This window comes from Schistocerca serialis, chromosome 9, assembly GCF_023864345.2.
Source record: "Schistocerca serialis cubense isolate TAMUIC-IGC-003099 chromosome 9, iqSchSeri2.2, whole genome shotgun sequence".
Classification (NCBI taxonomy): Eukaryota; Metazoa; Arthropoda; class Insecta; order Orthoptera; family Acrididae; genus Schistocerca; species Schistocerca serialis.
Window position 1 is genome coordinate 396,560,036 of NC_064646.1, and position 22,168 is coordinate 396,582,203.

The 22,168-nt window shown below is 38.6% G+C and overlaps 1 protein-coding gene across 1 annotated transcript; it reads right to left on the minus strand.

Moving 5' to 3' along the window:
- Nucleotides 1-1,114: 1,114 nt before the first annotated feature.
- LOC126418828 (protein adenylyltransferase SelO-like) lies at nucleotides 1,115-21,127 on the minus strand. The gene is made up of 7 exons (XM_050085807.1): nucleotides 20,512-21,127; nucleotides 20,310-20,440; nucleotides 19,923-20,128; nucleotides 19,562-19,819; nucleotides 8,448-8,569; nucleotides 8,107-8,363; nucleotides 1,115-1,452 (listed from the first exon to the last, which is right to left on the minus strand). The coding sequence occupies exons 1-7, from the start codon at nucleotides 20,904-20,906 to the stop codon at nucleotides 1,214-1,216; spliced, it is 1,608 nt and encodes a 535-aa protein (XP_049941764.1). The 5' UTR covers nucleotides 20,907-21,127; the 3' UTR covers nucleotides 1,115-1,213.
- Between the last annotated feature and the right edge of the window lie 1,041 nt (nucleotides 21,128-22,168).

Below are 22,168 nucleotides of genomic sequence, written 5' to 3' on the forward strand. Positions count from 1 at the left end.
ATTTATATTATGTTTAATATTAATATATAATATTTGGGCACTTCTTATGTGTCATGTGGTAATTAAGTATCAGTCTCTTGGTAATCTATGGATGATCAAAATGTAAAATATTCTTTTCTTCCTGTATCATTCCTGGAGTAGAAAAACCTCAGAAGCTACATTTCCCCATTCTTATCCTTCACTTTCTTTATTGTTTGATTATTAATGGCACAGCATGCAATGTCATTTGCCTGACTATGATGAACTGCATCTAAGATGTGTGGAGATGTTATATCATGTCGTATCAAAAGAGCAATCAGAATGCTCAAAGCAGGTAGACTGCCTGATGACTGGCATCTGAGGCAGCTGCCCCTTGGAACAAAGTGAGGGTCTCTATTCCTCCAACTTCTCAATTATCTATGACACCTCATCACTTATGTTTCCACTTTCCATTATCTGGCAGAGGGCAAACTCCTGTTAGAAATAACTGCTCAGGTTTCAACTTACTGTTGGGCTAATATTCAGAAATAGGACATCACTGGACAGTAATGGAAGGCTTAATAAATAAATAAATAAATATATCCTACAGTCAGTCAGAAATAATTTTGCAACCTCTGGCAAAAGATCTTTACTTCATTTTCCTAGATGTACACACTTTACCTTTGCGTGTCCTAAATTAAAAATATTTACTAGTCTGTAAAATAGACTAAACCTGTCACAACATGGAACTAGGCCCAGTCTCTTCAGGGGCATATGTTTAAAAGTCAAGTCTCCAATCACATAGTGTTTATCAAAAGAAAACTTTATCTATACTCAACTGAAATATTGAAAATGTTTTTCACTTGGAAAGCAATGACCTTTAATGCCATATTTTAGCAAGTGGTACTTTTTATTGGTTATTTCTTAATTTGGCATATGGATAAGAGGTTGAGGTGGAACACACACACACAAAAAAAAAAAAAAAAATGGTGTAACTGAAAACTATAGCTTGTTACTGTAATATATGACAATATTATGGAGTACTGTCATTATTTCATCCTAGATATTCCATTACTGTAATATATATTGGCTATGATATTCCATTACTGTAATATATATTGGCTATGAACCATAAATTTCAAATAAAACAACAGAATAAAAAAAATATTATGCTATATTTTCAAAAGGGTGTGAAATAACTGTAAAAGTATCTTTCTTTTACAAAAACATTTATCAGAGTAATTTTAGCACTGGTTTAGCTGGAGCAGCTGACTTTAATGTAGTATGATGAAGGAGGTGGGGGATCAGCATAATTCCTTATTTCTGCTGCTTCCTGAGTGGTGAAAGGCATTTTCAGTATTTCATGCAATACCCTCACTTCACTGTAATCATCTTGCTCCGCCTTCTCAATAGCAGCTTGAGCCATCCAGTTTCGCAGCACATATCGAGGGTTTGTGCGCATAATTGTATCTCTCCTCATATCTTCTGTCAGTCCTGTGAAAATAATTTGGAGGTCTTTAATAACTCAACAATAACAGTTGAGAATGTTTAAATGAGTATGAACATGATCTTTGTGCATAAGAGCAATATGAAACTTATAAACTATATTATAGATTGACAACAGATTTTGAAACAACACAATTTCTAGATCTACATACATACTCTGCAAGCAACTGTGAAGCACATTAGAGATCAACAGGTTTTTACCTGATACAGTCAAATTTTTTTCTGAACTCCAATTTAGTCATTTAATTTCCCCTAGATTCTCTTTATTAGCCACCTGTTTTTGGTCACTCAAACATTAGTAGAACGAGATTTTGTACTTGACTTCCTTTGCGGATTAAATACATTTCCTGAGGATTCTTCCAATGAATCTGGGTCTGGCACCTGCCTTTCTGATGGTTAGTTTTATGTGGTTTTTGTACCTCACATTACCCCATATGCCTATACAGATCATCATCATCATCATCATCATCATCTTTAAACTGTACAGGTGGGAACTGTTGTGCCAACACATATTCTGCCTCAAAATCCACTAGATCCTACCCTTCACCTACCTCTGTACCTGTTTTAATCACTTTTCTTTCCTTCCTTCCTTCTTCTCCCAAAAAATTAATGTTCTCCTCATTACTTCAGTCTGTCAATTCACTTGAATTCAGTGAGTATATGAGGCTATGAAACATCAACCACATTGTTCTCCCAGAGACGTTCTCCTCTAACTCCATTTAATCTGTCCTCTCACTCCCACCTAAGCCCTTTTCCTTCAAGCCTTGCCCATGCATTACAGTATGGAATAATCTACTACTGCTCACTGCACCAAGGAGAGCTATCTCTGGCAGCCCATGCCTCAGTCTTCCTTTTGTAGCTTTCTTCCCTCCTTTTCCTTGTACATCTCACCCACTCCACTCACCATAACACCTCAACCCAACTGGGGTGCTGTAGCAGTTTGTCAAGGTACCTATCTACTATGCAACACTTCCACTATACATTGAATGTTTACCTTTCCAAGCACAATTTTTGTAGCATAGGATACATAACCTTATTTTTTACGAATTGTCAACATAATTTATTTTGCAATTCCATCCAATTGTGAACTAAACAAAGCTTATTAAAGAAAGAAACAGGCAATTCAAGTCATTTTCATACACCAGTGATGATAGGCCCAAAATGTAAAAGTTCAAATGTATGAATATGATGGTAGCATAGATACAACAAATAGTTCAAGAAAGGTTTGGAACAAGCTAATAGATCACAAAACAAAGAAGCCTAGTTTTATAATGTTCTTAGTGAAAAACGATTTTATTCAGTAACCTGACACTGGAAATTCAATCATCGGGTTAGCATTTCTTAGATCATTTGGAACTGAAAGTTTCTATAATCTCCAAAACATTCATTAGAATCACTTTCTAGATATCCTGCAAGCATCTCTCTTTCCCCTTTTGTCACAACACCTTGGATTTCCTTTTTAAGTGGTTATTTAATAACTGTTCAATGGATGGTCTTTTGAATTTCCTTTTGATCTCAGAAAAGTTACTGACTTCGTTTCAGCAACTGCTGCTCAAATGTTTATTGTTATGTTTGCTGATTGAGACTGACAATGTGGCATATTGTGAATATGGTCGGTGACACAGTACAGGCTACCCAAAAGCTTTTGGAGCTAGTTGTAAAAGGCAGATTCTGTTCCACATTTCTTCTAAATACAGTTGGACTAACATCATATGCATCTGCACTGCAATGTTTCACTTTTATTTTTAAGATTCGTGTTTCTTCATTGTACTATAACATGTTTTCCCATGCAGCTCACTTAATGTGTGTGTTGCAGTGTGGTAGTTCTTGTCTTATGGTGTGCATGCAGTCTCAAACACACTCTGCCAATCAGACTGCTCCATTCACTAAGATTTTTAGACAATCCTTGTGTTTCAGAGCTGCTATGCAACTATTCTGTCATGTTATAAGTTTGAGTTGTTCACTCAAAAGGACTAATTTTGAATCACATTGTTATATTTTTTTAAAATATACACACATACATCTCCACATGTGAAATATTACTTTGGCACTGGTTACTGCTTCTTACATTAGATGATCATTATCACACTTATTCTTGCACTGTTAAAGACACAAAATAAGCACATATGGTAAAAGGTGCAACATAATATGGAGGGGGCAATGATTTGGCTAAATAATGGCTAATACATACTCATCAACAACTGACAGAGATAAGTGCTGCAATGGAGTACAAACATTCCTGCCACCACAGTGAATAGACAGTTTGATGGGTCACTTGAGTGGAACATTACCAGATTTTGCACCGGTAGTACTGAAAGTAGAGACACTGGTAGTAGAGCACAGGATGGGCAAGGTGGAAAATATAATCACATTTCATAATGGCCAGTGTATGTGACAATCTATCTTCAAGATGATGCAGGAACTGGGCTTTTCACATGCAATGTGAATGTGCTTGCTGTGAGTACTTTGATGAGGGAAAACTGCTACCACCAGAGTCAACTGCCATGGACCACAAGACATTGATGACAGCAGTTGCACCTGCCTATTGTAGATCATAACAGGGAACAGGCTAGCCACTGCAAATCACTTGGCAATTCAATGCTTGACAACGATACTCCACAAGCAACCATACCACCATGAAGTAGAAAATAGCAACCACCCAACATAAGTACCTCTGCTCACAGCACATCAGAGAAGAAAGCAATTATCTTGGTTGTATGAATACCACCACTGAATGCCTGAAGCATTCGAGGTGGTCACCTGGATTGCTTAATCACAGAACATGTTTGTTGACATCTGCCACCCATGAATTTCTTTAGATGTGGAAACATGTGTAAATTCAAGCATGCCAAATCCATTGACTGAATTCGATGTTCCAACAATCCATACTTAAAATCTTTCAGTATCCCATTACCAAAACATCGTTGCTGGCAGATGGATTGTCTTGACGGAACAAGATCCGTTTCCTTCTTTCCCTTGGAATCCCACTCTACACTCAAGTATTTTATCATCTACTTTCTCTGGAAAATTTCTGTAGTGTTTGCTGGTTATTATTTTATCCTTTGCAAAGCAGTCAATAAGAGCAATCCTTCCAGCATACCACAAAATACTGGCCATAATATTGCTATCAAATGAAATATGACCTCACCTGTTTTAGTTGAGATCCACTGGCATCCAATCCACTGCCTTGAATACTGTTTCATTTCTAGCTTGAAATGGTCAACCAACAACTCCTCCACAGTAATGTATCAGTGCATAATATGAGTTTTATTCTTTTTTAAAATGTTTAAACACAAGTGAGATGTCTGGATTTGCATTTGGTTTTGGTCACTATTCAACAAATGTGGCACACTTCTTGCAGAAAGTTGCATCACAATTAATTCCTCATGTAGAAAATGTATACTATTTATTACAGCATACACACTGCATCAGGGACTATACATCTTTAAATCCTAATTTACCTCTGCCATGTAGCACCCTCTGTGAATGTTCTTATCTGTGGCTGCTACTTTGGGAATTTCTTTCAGTAGAACCCCTTATAGCAAAATATGGCAATGTTTGAATTCAGACACAGACGAAGGGAGTAGACTCATTATACATCTTCATGAAATTTGGATAAATTTCTGTTTGCAATAAACTGTCCAAAACTGAATTTTATGATGGCACCCTATTCCAGTTTATGCTTTTGAGTGGAGCAGTTCAAAGAGCTGCATTACCATCCTCATTATGAAAAGTTTACAGGCACTGGGCAGGTCTGTTTTTGAACATAAACTTCTCCACTTTCCTCTATCCTCCTGCTAAAATTCTACCATTACCTTCTTCCAGTTCCACCTACATATTTCACTGAATACTCTTCTCCACCCCTTTCAGGCAGCTATATCTTTCTTTCTTTCTTCCTCTTAGTCTTTTGTCTTGTTTCAATTCAAATTTTGCTTGGTATTCTGTTACAGGTCATTCTCTTTACATATCCATGCCACTTATGTGATGCTCATTCTATATCCATCTGGAAGGGCACCTCTTTTACCATTGCCCTGAAATTATTATTTCTTTCTCTTCTCATCCTTGTTATTACCATTCCATTTCTGTGTACTTTCATTTTACATATTGTACCTTGCTGAAATCTCTTTCTTCATTTCCAGCTTTCAGAAGCATATGTCAGAATAGACACAGAATAAGATGGATATATTATTCCCTTGGTCTCCTGAGGGACATCTTTGTCCCACACCAAGCTTTTAATGCTCCTCAGAAATGCTACTGCTTACCTCCATCTCCCAATGACTCACTTAATTTCTTCCCATTTGTTCTCATTATGGTTCTCAGAATGCTCGGATTTCTGTTGAAACAAATGATAATGCACCTGCTCACACTTCATTTCTCATTTACGAATTTTTGACGAAAAAGAACACTGTTTTGATTCTCCAGCCTCCATATTCATCAGATATTCAGCTTCCAAAAATAAAGAGTGTTTTATAAAGCTTTCATTTTACAACCTTAAATGAGATTAAAAGCACAGCACTGAAAGAGCTTAGTGCTATCTCAAACCTCTAGTTTTGGGGATTGGATGAAGCTGTGGCATAATTGTATAGCACCTAATGGTTATTCCTTGAAGGAGATAATGTTAACGCAGACAAATAAATATAATTATTTCCAAAAACTGAAAATTACCAATACTTTCAGAACACAGCTTGTATGATTGCAGAAATCTGCCTCCATTGCTGTGATCATTAACACATGATTCATAGCCAGTATTTGGTCAACAATGGGAGAAGAAGCAGTGGCCTACATCTCTTGATCACCAGACATTGTACCATTGTCCTTGCTTAAATTTCAAACCTCTCCACAGTGTCTCAAGAAGTAAGGGCACACTGCCAATGGTGATCTGTCCATCAGGAGCTCAGCAATCCTCTTGGTGCTATTTGGGAGAAGTTAACTATGTACTCTGCATTGGGTTTCCCTTCTCACATTTATTGACAATAATATAAACATGAAAGTACACTATAAAAGCAGCAATCACAGTCATCCATACATACGCATCTGACACTTCATAAGTTTGGAGAATGGCAACAGCAAGCCATCACCACTAGGACCTTGCCCAGGATGGTGATATGGGACCTCTCATCAGCAACCAATGCTTATTTCCTGAGTATGGGACTCACTCTGACTATGGTTCTACGAGAAACCCTGTATTATCAATGAGTTGTCTGGGTACTTTTGTATGGCTGCTTCTTCAACAGCACAATTTTTATTGAACACCAATTATGACAAATATATCGAAGAAAATAATGTATCCTCACTTTTCTTGAACCAAACAGAAATAAAGTCTTCTAGGGGTGGATACCTCTCGCCAATTAAAGTACTATAGAGATTATTGAATTACTCAAATGTTAGACTTGGAAAATACTGTAATTATGTCAGACAGGGAAGCAGTATAATAAGAACCACTGTCTTGGTGCATGCTCATGTTGTCTGTGCACTCACAGTAGGCACAATGTGTGCTCAAACAGAGAATGGAGACTGCACCACATTTGCAAACAGATGTGTACATGACAACCAAATGCCAACGGCCAGGAATAACAAGTTACAAAATAGCCAAATATGGCAAAGTTGTCGTAATTAAGTTTACCAGAGTGCATGTGGTACAAATCAGTGAGCTGAGACAAGTGAGGCCAAGACAGTCTGCAGCAGTCCTTAAATCTACTGCTGTTGTTTACCCATGTGACCTGGTGCTGGCACACATGTCATTCTGTGCTGGACCTAGCAACCTCGCCAGACATATGTGCAAGCATATCAACTGACTTATCAGTAAATCCATTTGGATTACAAGAGGTATAAATACTGAGTCTACTGTGGGCATCTTTGTATATTTGTAACATAATTCTTCCGTACTGCTACTTCATTTAAATAACAAACATAATGAAATATCTTCTCTGTTCTCTCCCCGTTCTCCTACTTTTTCATTATCATGGGGGACATTCATTATATCAATGTGATTTTCTTCTGAATAACAGAAATCAGGTTCACTGCCTACCACTCAACTGAGGCATGAAATACTAGATAAACTCTAACCAGGAACGCTCTTTATGACTTCTCTCTCATACCTTCTTCCCCATGAAACTGTCAGAGTTGTAATCAATATTTCAATTAAACTCAGTAGGATGGGCACATGTAAACAATCGCCCTTAAGGACACCATTACATCTATGAAAAATAGTGATATTGAACAAAACTAACTGAATTTTGGATATGTACAGATAACTGTTAACTTTCCTTGCATTCTGACACTGCTGCAACTAATATTACCAACACATTCCTCCTTAATTTGCATTAATGCATCCTAGTTTGGTAGCAGTCGGCATGGATGTGGAAATTTTAAGTTTACTAAAAACTATATACATTTGAAGGTATACTGACAATGAAATCTTCTGGTGTATTTGTGTGACTAGAAATAGAACAGAAATGCCTGCTCTCTTGGTACGCCACAATTACATTGGTAGAATAAGCTGGAGGAGAACCTCACTCAGACTATAAGAAAAGGAAAGAAATTGGTCAGTTTTCATGGCCTGTGTTTGGTAAATGATTAAGATGAGGATGTGGAAAGTGAACAATCTACTTTTCTGCCATCACACAATGTTTCATTTCTTACCATAATCGAGGCTTACTCTTCTTTTGTAAAGTTCCACGAAGCGTTCATATGCATTATGACTAGATAATCTCTGTAAGGACCACAAGTTTGCAAGCTTGGCGGGATCTGTCATGTCTGCTAACTCAATCTCACCAAACTGCCTAAATGTCATTGTAAAATCTGCTCCAGTCTCTTCCATCATTTGCAAGAGCAGCATCAGTAAGTCATTGTCAGAATCATCATATCTTCTTAACCCCAACTTTTTTGCAAACACACATCTGCAATAATTTAAGTTCACAGAATTACACTTCCAATAGCGAGTTGGAAAATCAGGGTTCCAATCAAATTTCAAAACTTCTTACCCGACTCTGTGGTTTGCATATGCAGACAGTTGATTCAGAAGATCCAGAATTTGCCTCCTTTCATATTCAGTAACTATAGCAAAAAGAGCACATGCAAGTTTTTCCAGATTCCATGCAACAATCTGTGTAGGAAGAAACAAAACTTATTCTCTTTAGTAATTTCTACAGCCATTTTTATATTACAAAATTCATGCAATGTATATTTCTATCGATTCTAATTTATTCTGCTAGTTATAGATTGTTTTATTCTTAGTTATTAATTCCACTTATATTTTGTATTCCATGGTAATAGACCACTAGTAGTTCCCTGCATACTGTATTTTTTATGAATTGTCTACCGAACTTTTGTTAGGTAGTTTGCTGTGCCAACGAAACTGTATGTATGTTTTCTTTATTAATTAGCTCTGAAGTAGTACATGGTCTGAAAGCTTGACAAATTTTCAGTCTTGTTTATATGCCTGTCGGCCACTCAATGCCTAAAGTATAAGGTGGTTGTTACTTTTACTCATTCTATTAACTGTAAACTTTAGTCAGCAATTGCTATTAGATGTTCCAAATATGAGAGATTTATGAGGAAATCCTAAGTAACAACAACACAGAAAAGATAGTTTGCTACTCAACACAAGTGAGTCGTAGACTGGCATAATGAAACAGAATGCTTTCTTTTTCAATGTACCAGTCTGCAATTTAATGCCTCCACTAAGTGGTAAGTAGCAGTCTGTCCTTTCCATACTGTTGTTATTCAAGACTGGGCTTTCTGCTGTTTGAAACCCTACGTAATTAATGTAGTACTACAGCTGGCTGGTAGTGAGAATAGTTGTTTTCTGGCTATGTATTTACACCATGCAACAATAACTGTGGCTAATGAATATTTAATTATGTACCTTGGAAAAAGGTAAATTTGACAAGCAGCAGTGAAGTAACCATTACATTACATTAGTGAAGTTTCTTGGTTACAAGGGTTTGTGGAACGTGGAAACCAGCCAAAGATGTACATTTTATTTAAGTGCAATACAATGAAATTACTAAATATTACTGTATTTCAGTGCCAATATTACAAAATAATCCAAATAACAATTTTAATAGTTTCTGTGTACCTTCAATGAAGTTCATGAAACAAAGATGTGTTGCCCTATGACTATGTGGGGCTACCCAAAAACAACTGGAATTATTTTTTAAAAGCTACATATTTTCAAACTGTTTACAAAAAAGCCTTATCCACTTAAAAGATTCTCCATTACAAAAATACATTTGTCCCACCAGTGCTTCCACTGTGCAAAACATTTTTTTAGTCATATTTAGGAGGGGCTGACAGCTCCTCCCTCATTTTTTTCCTCGACTTCTTCAATGTTGTCAAATCTGCGTTCTTTCAGCCCCTTTTCTTGCAAGGAAATAAGAAAAAGTCACAAGTCGCACAGAGCCAGGTCAGGCAAGTATTTTTCTCTGTGTGTGTGTGTGTGTGTGTGTGTGTGTGTGTGTGTGTGTGTGTGTGTGTGTGTGTGTGTTTGTGAGAGAGAGAGAGAGAGAGAGAGAGAGAGAGAGAGAGAGAGAGAGAGAGAGAGAGAGCGTGCAGGTGTGTTGTTGTGGTGGAAGAATCAGTCTACTGTCTGCCACAAATTGGGTAGTTTTCGATGAACACTGTTGTGCAATCTCTGACAGTTGATCAGTTGTTTGTCAACGGTCTGTGAGCAGAAGCTCTCAAATTTTTTGATTGTTTTCGTTCATTTGGGCAGTTGGTGTATATCCAAAACGATTTGCCATTTTTAAATCAAGCAAACCACTTGTACACTAGAGCTTTTCCTGTAGCATCATCTTGGTAAGCTGTTTTCAACATTAAAAACAGTTTCAGCAGCATTTTTACAGAGTAGAAAACAAAATTGCACAGATGCATGTTGTTCACTTAAACAAAAATGAAACAAGAACAAAGCAGCACTAACAAAAACAATCCCTGCAGATAAATAGAACAAGCCAGGTTGACATCACGGATGGCACTGAACTGGCAATGAACTGTTCTATACACGCCTAGTTGCAGAAATGCATACTACACAATCTCTGCCCATGGCAATGTTTTTTTTGTTCTCCCCCCCCCCCCTCCCCCTTCGTAAATATCAGTGAGTCAACTGCAATGCAACAACTCATGCAAACACCTTGGCATAAAAATTTGTGAGGATATAAAATTGAGTGTTCACATAGGTTCAACATAAATAACACAGGTGACTTATTTCAGTTCACAGATAAAAGACTGTGATAATGCAATCAGTTAACACAGGATACTATTTACAAAACACTTCTGCAATCCATCCTAGAATATTGCTCAAGTGCATGGGACCCATACAACATAGAACTAACACAAGACTTAAAAAAACAGAATGAACGGTAAAAGGTTTGTTTGACTTGTAGGGGAGTGCCATACAAATGAAAAACCTGAACTAGCATACACTTGAAAATAAATGTGAACTATTGCATGAAAGCCTACTCACTAAGCTCCAAGAACCTGTATTATGAGAGGAATGTAAGGACATACCAATGTATTTCTCCCATAGTGGTCACAAAGCAATATTACACTATTATACAAATGTGTGGTGTCTATTCTTTTGGACATGTCTGAAAGAACATACATCACACAGAATCTACAGCTGAGATACATTATATGTAAATTGAAGTTGGAGAGAGGGAGAAAGGGAAATGTCCCAATGCAGCTGACAGCAGTGATCCCCTCCCTTTCTTTCCTTTCTCCTCCTCTCCAGCTTCAATTTACATGTAATATCAGACTAATTATAATGTGCACAGAACCATTTAAGCAGTTCTTTTCAAACTACACTCTGAATGAATGGGAAGAAATGTGATACAATGACAAATACCCTCTGCCACACATTCCACAGAGGGGTTTGTAGAATATGTGTGTAGATAACATAGAAAGAGTTGCCTAAAAGAAAGTTCTTTGCTTTAAGTTCCACCACATTTTCAACTAAAAACCTAATATGCTCTGGCAGGCTGTAAAGCATGTGTGTATCCATTGATCTGATCCTTTCTGTACTAATGTTAAACATCTGAAATTTTTGTAAAAAATGTTTTCAGTCCTAATGTTATATTCACATTGTGGCTATTTTTTGAGAAATGGGAAATATGTTTAGTGACAAATATTCTACCAAGAGCAGTGAGGAAAGGGGAAGATGGGCGCGAGTAGGAGACTGGGTTGAAGTAGGTTGGCTGACTACCTGGAGGGAGAGGCAGTACGTGTCCATTGATGGTACTGGAACTTCACCTCCTGAAGTTTAATACTGGCTAGCTATCTGTCACTTTGTAATTTTACCATTTCCTCAAGAAAATAATTTTGAAATCAAAGGTATGTAATTTTTAAAAAGTGCCAAAACCCAAGAGCGATTCTTTAGCTTCAAAACAGTTCATACGGTATCTTATTTGTGAGCTGCCACACATTTGCAGCGATGTAGTTTGCTCACTGTGAGATATTTCGAGATCTCAATTGGAGTCAATCCCTTATCTGAGAAAAAGCTGTGTGGAGGCCTACGAAGAGTCATCGCAGGCAGTTTATGGGCTGCAGTTTGTCTTCCCAATGCATTCTAAGTATGCTCTATAGAATTAAGATCTAAAGAGCTTCATGACTGGCAATGCAGCTTGATGACTGAGATTATTGCATTTTGAGACAACGTCTTGACCAACTGCACTACTGCCGTGTGTGTGTGTGTGTGTGTGTGTGTGTGTGTGTGTGTGTAAGTAAGAAGATGGCTGTGTTCTGCGTAAACAGAGACCAAGAATACTTTATGGCGTCACCAGTGTGCTCTTTGTGTCTGTTCCACACCACATGCTCCAGCCATTGCCAACACTGGTAACTGCCAACACTGGGCCACAGTTTCTGCTTCTCACCCTGGAAAAATTTAAACAGTCATAAAACCACTGCTGCTACTTCTTAATATAATACTTAATGTGTATGCTTCATACCATCATAACAAACACTACAGTTGCTAAGTATCTTCACCTAAACTAACATCTGTGGGCAGGGCATATACAGCTTAGTGTAGGCCAACTGACTTCTTGGGAAACTGCTACTCGTAGGTAACTGAAAGGTGCACAGACAACTGTTTTGCAGATGTGATTGAAATTCATTACACATTAAGGTCAGATAACGGTCATGCTGAGGAATTATTATATTTTAACACACTAACTTTGTTACATACAAAACATAATATTTTGAACTAAGCAACTTTATTAAACTGTTCAGTTATATAAACTAGTGTATACGATGATGACATAAGTAGACACAATGTCATGAAGTTTTTATTTTGAAGCGGAATATTTTTGTATTAACTTTATATACTTTTAGAACATATTTCCTCTCAACAAAAATTCTCTGAGAAGTGAGTCATTGTCCCTTGACTTTTTTCTTTGATGGAAATATGGGTAGCGCCATGTTTTGATTGTTACTTATTCTAAGGTGTGTGTAGAGCTATTGAATTTATACTGCCCACTGGAACATAATCTCTTTGAGGTGATCTCTCTCTCTCTCTCTCTCTCTCTCTCTCTCTCTCTCTTTCTTTTAGTTACATATCTTGACTGGCATTATTCTGAATGCAAACTCAACTCCTCTCTCTCTCTCTCTCTCTCTCTCTCTCTCTCTCTCTCTCTCTCTCTCTCTCTCACACACACACACACACACACACACACACGTGACCAGAGTCTATGGCAACTGCCAGAGACTGTGGTCGTGTGTGTGTGTGTGTGTGTTTTTTTTTTTTTTTTTTGTCTATTTTAGACAAAGGCCTTGTTGGCTGAAAGCTTACTTTCCAACAGTATTTTTATTGGCCTACCTGTAACTCAGCATCTCCACTATATTGTGAGTAGCAACTATCCTTTCCATAATATTCCATACTGGATTTTCCACTGTTTGAAGATGGAAAAGATTGGACTCATGTCAGAACTTGGCAGCTGGAGACGACAGTGGTCACAAGTGTCTGAAGGGGAGGAGGATTGGGTTTAACATTCCGTCAATATCAAGGTCATTAGAGATGGAGCACAAGCTCAAATTGTGTCAAGGATGGGGAAGGAAATCATTCATGCCCTTTCAAAGGAACTATCCCGGGATTTATCTGGAGCAATTTAGGGAAATCATGGAAAACCTAAATCTGGGTGGCCAGAAGTGAGTTTGAACTGTTGTCCTTCCAAATATGAGTCCAGTGTGCTAACCACCACACCACCTCACTCTGTACATGTGTTTGAGTTGTGCATATATGAACACACACACACACACACACACACACACACACACACACACACTAGCTACATCAGCCACAGACTGGTTGTGTGTGTGTGTTTTCTACTTCAAAAGAAGGCCTCTTGGCTGCAAGCTTTATATATACCAGTCTTTTAATTGTGCCTGCCTGTGACTCAATGTCTCATCTATATAGTGAGTAGCAATCTATCATTTTATAATAATGAATGTGTATGTACATTTTCACATCTGAAGTAGTTTTCTTTAGCTGTGTTTGTCCACTGCTCAATGCCTTCTCTATGTATTGAGTAGAAGCCTGTCCTAGTTATATTGTTGAGTAACAAAATGATTTTTCTTCCTTATAACTGCAGAAAGCATATGTTTTGAAAATGAACTTTGAGGAAGAGTATTTTTTGTATCCTACCATGTTTAAAAGCATCCTGCAATATTTAAGGCTGATGGGTACAAGGTAATTCATGCCTAAGTTTTCGCAGTACATCTGGTGGGAACTGTACTACAAGTTTTAACTGTGTCTTCAGCACATCTGAAAAGGGGAGGAAGGGGAGAGTTGTACCTACTGCAAGGTAACAGGATATTTATCATTACATTGTATATTTCCTCGGCCCAACAGAAGAGGACTTTCAAGACAGAAGTAACCTAATATTTTGACTGGTCCATGGCTGTCTTGGATCTAGCTTGAGGAAGAAAGTCCAGCTCTTAAATGTAGACATGGAAGTTTTATAAATCATTATTGACAAAAATATTGTTTTTTTCCCTTTTCACTTTATTTTTCCTGTCTGGAACATTGGGAGCTCTCGTGATTCCTCTAAGTTTTCTGGCAGGGACACCATTCCTAAATACTTCAGTTAGTTCTAATATTACTTAAAAGTCTCATTAGCAGCTGAACACTTGTGCTCCTAAGTTCTGACATAAGTCCAATTTTTTCCATCTTCAAACAATGGAAAATCCGGAATGGAATATTATGAAAAGGATAGTTGCTACTCACAACATTCTCTCCTAAAGCACTACTTGCTTTCTCTTATGATGCAACTGGAGTTACTTCTCAAAATGTAAAATGTGCTTATCTTATGTACTGACAGAGTGCACTTAAAAATCTTAGTAACTCCTGAAGTGGCACCACTGTGATAAAAGACAGAAAAGACTTTCAACTTCAAGTCCCAATAGTCTCACAGGTAATACTTGTTTTTTTCACAGTTGTCATCACCTCCATGTTAAAACCCAATCACAGAGTCCAGTTTGCCTTGCTGAGCATACATTTTTGCGGCTTCCTTCTGGTCAGTTCTCTTACCCCAGGATGACTCCATAACAGAGAATGATCACACACATGGATACCTGTGGTTGTTTGACACTGAGTGATATACGGAAGAGCACAGAAATAGTAAAAGAGATTGATGGGGACAATGACCTTGTCGTTTTCCAAAAATGTAGAAGAGGAGCTTTCAAAAACACCTGGCATGTTACCCTTTTTATTTCTTCTCAGCATCCAAACAAAGGTATCATATGGCTCCTCTTTCCAGCAACTTAACCTCTAAGAGGAACCTAACAGTGGTGCTGAAGGGCAATAAAGGTAATGCAAATGAACTGTTACCTCTTAGTCTGTATATGGACAAGTTGCATAGTGTGATAAGTGACTCCACCTATAGGAAGCCTAATTATGACCCTAGAGGGCATGTGCAACAGAAAACTTCTGCACTCGTGGATTATTCCTTGTTACCTCAACACACCATCAAGAGGCACATGTGGCTGCTAACCAGACTAAACAACATTTCAAAAATTCATAAAACAAGTTTATCTTTATGGCCAATAGAAAGCAATATTGGTGTTTCTGCATATTATGATCTAACCAAACATACTGCTTCCTTATTAAGGTCACTGGTGTGCAGATGTTCATGTCAAACATGTAACTCCATCAACTTTATTAATAGGTTGGGGGCTATGCATCTAGGCAGTTCAGACCATTTAGAAAGCTTTGATGTAAAAAGTTTTGCATCACCTCAATTCTGAGAGTTCCAGAACCTGTAGAGAAAACTGGAATAGAGATCAACATAAATATCATTTCTGCCCTTTTTATTGCTCACAAAAACCACACATTGCATGTTGTAACACCATACAGTGAGACTTTCAGAGGTGGTGATCCAGATTGCTGTACACGCCGGTACCTCTAATACCCAGTAGCACGTCCTCTTGCATTGATGCATGCGCATATTCGTTGTTGCACACTATCCAAAAGTTCATCGAGGCACTGTTGGTCCAGATTGTCCCACTCCTCAATGGCGATTTGGGGTAGATCCCTCAGAGTGGTTGGTGGGTAATAAGATGTGCATGATGGGGGTACAAATTGTTGCTCATGAAGATGAATGCCTCACCAATATGGTTGCACTATCGGTCAGAGGATGGCATTCATGTATTGTACAGCCATTACAGTGCCTTCCGTGACTACCAGTGGCATACGTCGGCCTCACATAACGCCACCCCAAAACAGCACGGATCCTCCACCTTGCTGCACACACTTGACAGTGTGTCTAAGGCATTCAGCCTGACCGGGGACACGATGTCCTGTGACTGCACGAAAAGCATCATTCAACAGGGTGGTGTTGCTGTCAGGTTTCCTCCAAGCCATAATCCGTAGGTAGTGGTCATCCACTGCTGTAGTAGCCGTTGGGCAGCCTGAGTGAGGCATGTCATCGACAGCTCCTGCCTCTCTGTATCTCCTCCACGTCCGATCATCATCATTTTGGTTCACTCCGAGACGCCTGGACACTTTTCTTGTTGAGAGCCCTTCCTGGCACAAAGTAACAATGCGGATGGGATTTGACCACAGCATTGACCATTTAGGCATGGGTGACCTACAGACAACATGAGCCGTGTACCTCCTTCCTGGTGGAATGACTGGAACTGATCGGCTGTCAGACCTCCTCCGTCTAATAGGCGCTGCTCATGCATGGTTGTTTACATCTTTGGGTGGGTTTAGTGACATCTCTAAACAGTAAAAGGAACTGTGTCTGTATTACAATATCCACAGTCAATGTCTATCAACCGGCGTGATGCAAAACGTTTTTTGATGTGTGTAAATTTCAGATGGACATCAATTTTTGAACAATTTATGATGGTGTCAACTGTACTTCCACAGTGTGCCTCATGGAGAAAATTTATGGTTTTTATGTAACCTCAGCTCCATTCATATTAATGCTCAGTTCACAATGGATGTTTTGGTTAGATGAAAAAATTACGGCTGTCTGGAGCACTCAATTTATCATAAGCCAACGTATACCGAATTGTATTTACCATTTTCCAATTGACATCACCCATTACAGACCACCAGTGTGCTTAAAACATTTGCACAAGGGACTCACTCAGTCTGGGATCTAGACAACTTGCCAAAGTGCTGAGACAAAATGAACAGGCTACTTAAGTGATAAACAGGACATGATCAATGAAAGCAAAAAATTAGGAACTGGACAGAGAAGAGAGAGATGTCACAAAATCCCTAGTATTTCTATCCTTTGTTGCCAAATTTTATAGAAAATGGCCAGAATCCTATGGAAATTTCAGGTTAAAATGGTTTTCTGCCCAATATCTTACATTGCAGTCCTTTTGGGATAGGTTAAGGGCAATTTGTTATTGTGGTGGGCTGGAATTTGTTGGATACCTTGCCAATGTGATATGGCAAAAATCGGAGAAACAGTGCTCTCTACTAAGAGCAATGAGAAAAAGGTTTCCACCAGAAAAACAATTTATGCAAGTCATGACAGTGGTAAATTTTTTTGAGCAGTTTAGTATAAGTGGGAAAAAGAGAACAGTTGAGGATTCAGTGTATATATGTGGGGAGAATGTAATACGATACGGAGGATCTATAAAAATCTTTGATCATTTATCTAATGATCTGAAGGATCTAAAAGAAAACAAAACCACTTTTAAAAGGAATTTCAAATAATACCTGCTTCAACTTTACTTCAAAGAATTTTTTTGCTATGAATGAACGAGTAACTTTGTAATTGTGCTTATTGAATATTCTACTTTCTAGTGTGCACGTTCACTGACCAAGACCTCAACAATGTGGTGAGTAGCAACATATCATATCATCTTTTATATTGGGTGGTTATAATTAAACTTTCTCTATTTAACACATTATAACACGGAAACTACCATATGAGGATCAAACTTGGTAGCATTAACGTCAAGGACATGGGGAAGAGAAATAATGCAGAATCAATTCAATTGAAACACTTTTAATGTGCTGATATGGCACATCATACCATTACATACCGGTAACATTACTGCTACAAAAGGGGCTCAATATGGCACTCATCAGTGTCCAGAAGAGTCTGAAAGTGCAGGATTGTATTCTGCACTGCAGAACGAAGCATGTCCGTAGGTATGCTGGCTACCTCTTGATATGCTGTGTTTCAAATCAGCACATGTGTGAATGTTCCCTGGTAAACCCTGTCTTTCAGGTAGCCCCACAACCAGAAATCACAGGGAGTGAAATCAGGTGATTGTGCCAGCCAAGCACTTGGAAATGATTGGCTGATAATTTGATTATTTCCATATGTGTTTCACAGAAGCAGGTGAACTTCACAAGCGATTTGCGCAGGAGTCCCATCTTGCATGAAAACTGTTGTGTTCAATGAATCTTTCATCTGTACGGCTGATATGACTTCCTGGCGAAGCATATCACAGTAACGCTGGCCAGTCACACTGCACGTCTTTGGTCCTTGACCACCAACCTGTTCAAAACAGAATGGACCAATGATGAACATAGTCATGAAGCCACACCATACGGTGACACGTTCACCATACAGAAGATTTTCATCACAGTGACTGGCTGGGAATATCCCATCACTTGGCAATTCTGTCTGTTCACCTCATCCATCAGAAAAAAATGAGCTTCGTCTGTCCATATGATGCTCCAGGGCCAGCCTCATCAACTTCAATCCTTGCGAGAAAGTGGAGAGCAAAGTCAACATGTCCTTGTGCATCCTGTAGTGCAAGCCTCTGTATGATATGGATCTTGTATGCATACCATTTGACAGTGTTTCAAAGCACCTTCCGTACAGTGGACCACGGGATGTTCAACTGTCTTGACACAGCATGCACACCTCCTGACAATTGGGAATTGCGCACAGCATTTTCTGGCATAGTAACAGCAATTTCGTTGCTCATCTGTGGTGCAACCAGTTATCAGTCTCTTCCAGGAGCGACGCCCAGTTCTCCAGTTGATTCGAACTACTTCATCATGCAGCGCACAGCAGGTGGAGAAATAGGACTCTTCCATAATTCTTTCAACCAGCGATATTCACAAAGTTTACTGTTGTCTTGATGATAGAGTTTCACCAATAATACCCTGCTCCTTTTGTCCAAGCTCATGTTGACAAGTCGGCAAGCGCACTGCGAATGGTCAGGTGTGGGAGACTATTAATCATGATAACTGATCATGGGACCTGGTGGCCATAGTTGGAACTGGATGGTGGTGCTGTGATGCATGTAAATAGTGCACCCCATACTCTGAACATTAATGCTACCAAGTTTGATACTCATACTGTAATTAGTTACTGTGTTACAAGGTGTTAAATAGGGAAAGTTTAATTATAACAACCCAGTATTATAAAGATCACACCTAGAACTATTTTTGTCTCTCTCTCTCTCTCTCGCACACAAGTGGCTGTTGCTGCATTACCCTGGCAAACCACTGACCTGATGGGTCAAGTTGCGTACAAAAATCTCAAAATAATGTTACATCCACAATTTTGTTTCTGTTATCTCACTCAAACTTACATGAACAGACAGCTTACTTTTTTACTATTAACTGTAGCAAATACATGCTAAGCCAAAAATATAAAGCATTTGTGGCTATGTACCTACTTACTTCAAGCTGCTTATCAAATGCGTATCTTTTGTTTTTGTCTGATGTATTTGGTACAAATTGTGAGTCATAGGCCTCTACAAAGCCAAATGGGCCGTAGTCAATGGTGATGCTGAGGAGACTCATGTTATCAGTATTCAGTACTCCATGTGCAAATCCAACTGCATGCCACTGTACTACAAGATCTACAGTTTTGTGCATGATTTCACTGAACAATAGCACATATTTATTCTTTGCATCCTTCAGTCTTGTGAAATGTTCCTGGAGTTGGAAAAATATTATTTCATCAGATATTTCTTTTCATGCCAGGAAGGATACACTATTTTTGCAGAAATAATTGTAAATACAAAGATGAATATTTCACCTGAACAATGTACTCTAGAAGTATTCGAAGGGTGGTTAGTTCACCATTCTTTGCTAGAAGCTCCAATGAGCCAAATCGAAACCATGATGGAGCTACCCTCAGCACAACTGCCGCCCTTTCTGCTTTAGGTGTGCCTTTGTAAAATTCGTCTCTCATCACAAGATCTTGGCTGGCAACTATTGCAGCTGTTCTGCATGTTGGAATACCTGAAAGTTTCACAAGTTTCAGGCTGTTACTTTTTGTTTGCTACAGTAACATTTATGTATCAAGTGATTTTCTACACAGCCTGGACATAAATGTTGCAAACCTCTAGGCACTATAATGGATAAATAATTGTATTTATCTTTGTTAATACTTATAATAATAATAAAAACAAAATATAACGACCTAAATAGAACATTGCTTCTGAGCAGAGGAATTCTCTGATGGAAGAACGCAGCACCGCTCGTCCATCGTCGTCGCGTGAATATGGTGTTTTTCCTGCACCTTTCAGCTGCAGTTCCCAACGCTGACCTAGACTGAAAATCGTAACTAGATTAACATTAAATACGCCACTAACTTAATTCAACCAACCGAACAAGCATTTCACCTGTTAATATATTCTCCCAATAAAATTACTCTCCCATCTCCAAGCTGTCCGTTCCAGACGCCAAACTGATGGCCACCATACCTATGGGCAAGAGTCACTGAACTATCAAGAATCTTATTACCAGCCACGAAATCGACGAAATCTTGGGTCTCTGTTATTTCCGGGTCCATGTCAAGAATTTGAGTCAGCACATCTCTCGAATATGCCACTAACTTCACCTCTGTTTCCAATGGCGTTGGTAACACTTGTGAAAACAGCGCACCTCGTATATTCCGGCGGATATAGTTTTCTCTCGTTTCATCGAGAGGAAGTTGGCTTAATGTGCTGGGAGAGAACGACCATTCGCTTAAGCTCCTTTTGAGGGTAGACCGAACCGTCTCCCTGAACACATTCATGGTAGTGTACGTAAAGTGCTACAAAATTCAAATTTTAAAAATGAGGGTTTGACAGTCACAAGTTCGTAGCATAACTGATGCAGTGGTCACAGTACTATGAACTGAAAGGGCGGCTCTGACCCGCGCTTAAAAATTACAATCAATTTAGTCTATCACAACCATATGACAGCACAAACAATTCCATGTTAGTTGTTACAGCAGCACCAAAGATGTTGGAGGAGCAGAGATAATAAAACCGTAAACAAGACAACTGAAGTCTGTCACGCCTATTAGAACAAACCTGGGGAAACTGTGGAATGATTTACGAAGATACTCTACAAATTTTAAAATATCTTCGGGGAAAAGGATCAGGCGACACGGAACTAGCGTAGAACGTTTGGAGTGGAGCAATGAGGAACTCTGTGATACATGTTGTCGACAGCGTCTTCAGCATTTGACGCGGACATGGACCATCACATTACTGCTAAATAGTGCATTTGATTGCTGAACCTCTTTATTGAATCTATGATTGTCAACTGGGCGGGTCTTTTTGAGGCTTAACAAAATCTACGAAAAGTTAATGTGATTGCTGAGTGATAGAAGACATTTCCTCTTTGCTTTTTCTAAATTACTTCCGCACTAGTTAATCATTTTATAGAATTATTTACTGAATAAATGCTCAGTTGCAAAGGTTTCCAAGAGGCGACCTTTGAAGTACATATGGCGTTAAGAAAATATGAGCCTTTATTGGGAACGTGTATCACACATTTGCAAAGAACAAAAACTTTTCAGAAAGGTACAAAATATTTATCAGGGAACAACAAAATATAAAATAAACAACGACTTATATAAACAACATGGTATAACTTTGCGCTACGACCAAGGAGGTTAAAATACATCCTTGGTTAAGCTACAGAAGCAGACAAAATAACAGGCGTCTAAAGCTAGCGAAATGAGGGATGCTCAACTACCGGACCTACCAATAGATGGCTCTAGCGCGTGCCGGCCAAAGATCATATCATTTAGTGTCCGCCAGAGGTCACTGGTGTCCGCCATATCTGAATTTGGCAAAAAACGAAGTGTCAAAACACGGATGAAAATGTTTTTCATTCTGCGCCCTCATAAGTCTTTTATATTGGATGTTCTATATATCTAAACATCAACATAATGAAGTGTTTCTAATCTAGCGAGAAAAAAAACAGTGACAGTTCTGCTATGAAATTCCTAAATTCGAGTGTGTTTTGGAAGTTTGACAAGCTGACCTATAAATCGTTTACTATTAA

Coding starts and splice junctions, on each gene's coding strand:
- LOC126418828 (XM_050085807.1), bottom strand. CDS start 20,906: ATGAATGTGTTCAGGGAGACGGTTCGGTCTACCCTCAAAAGGAGCTTA. Junction 20,441..20,511: donor TTGGGAGAATATATTAACAG/GTGAAATGCTTG, acceptor TACGATTTTCAG/TCTAGGTCAGCGTTGGGAAC. Junction 1,453..8,106: donor AAGAGTAAGCCTCGATTATG/GTAAGAAATGAA, acceptor TTATTTTCACAG/GACTGACAGAAGATATGAGG.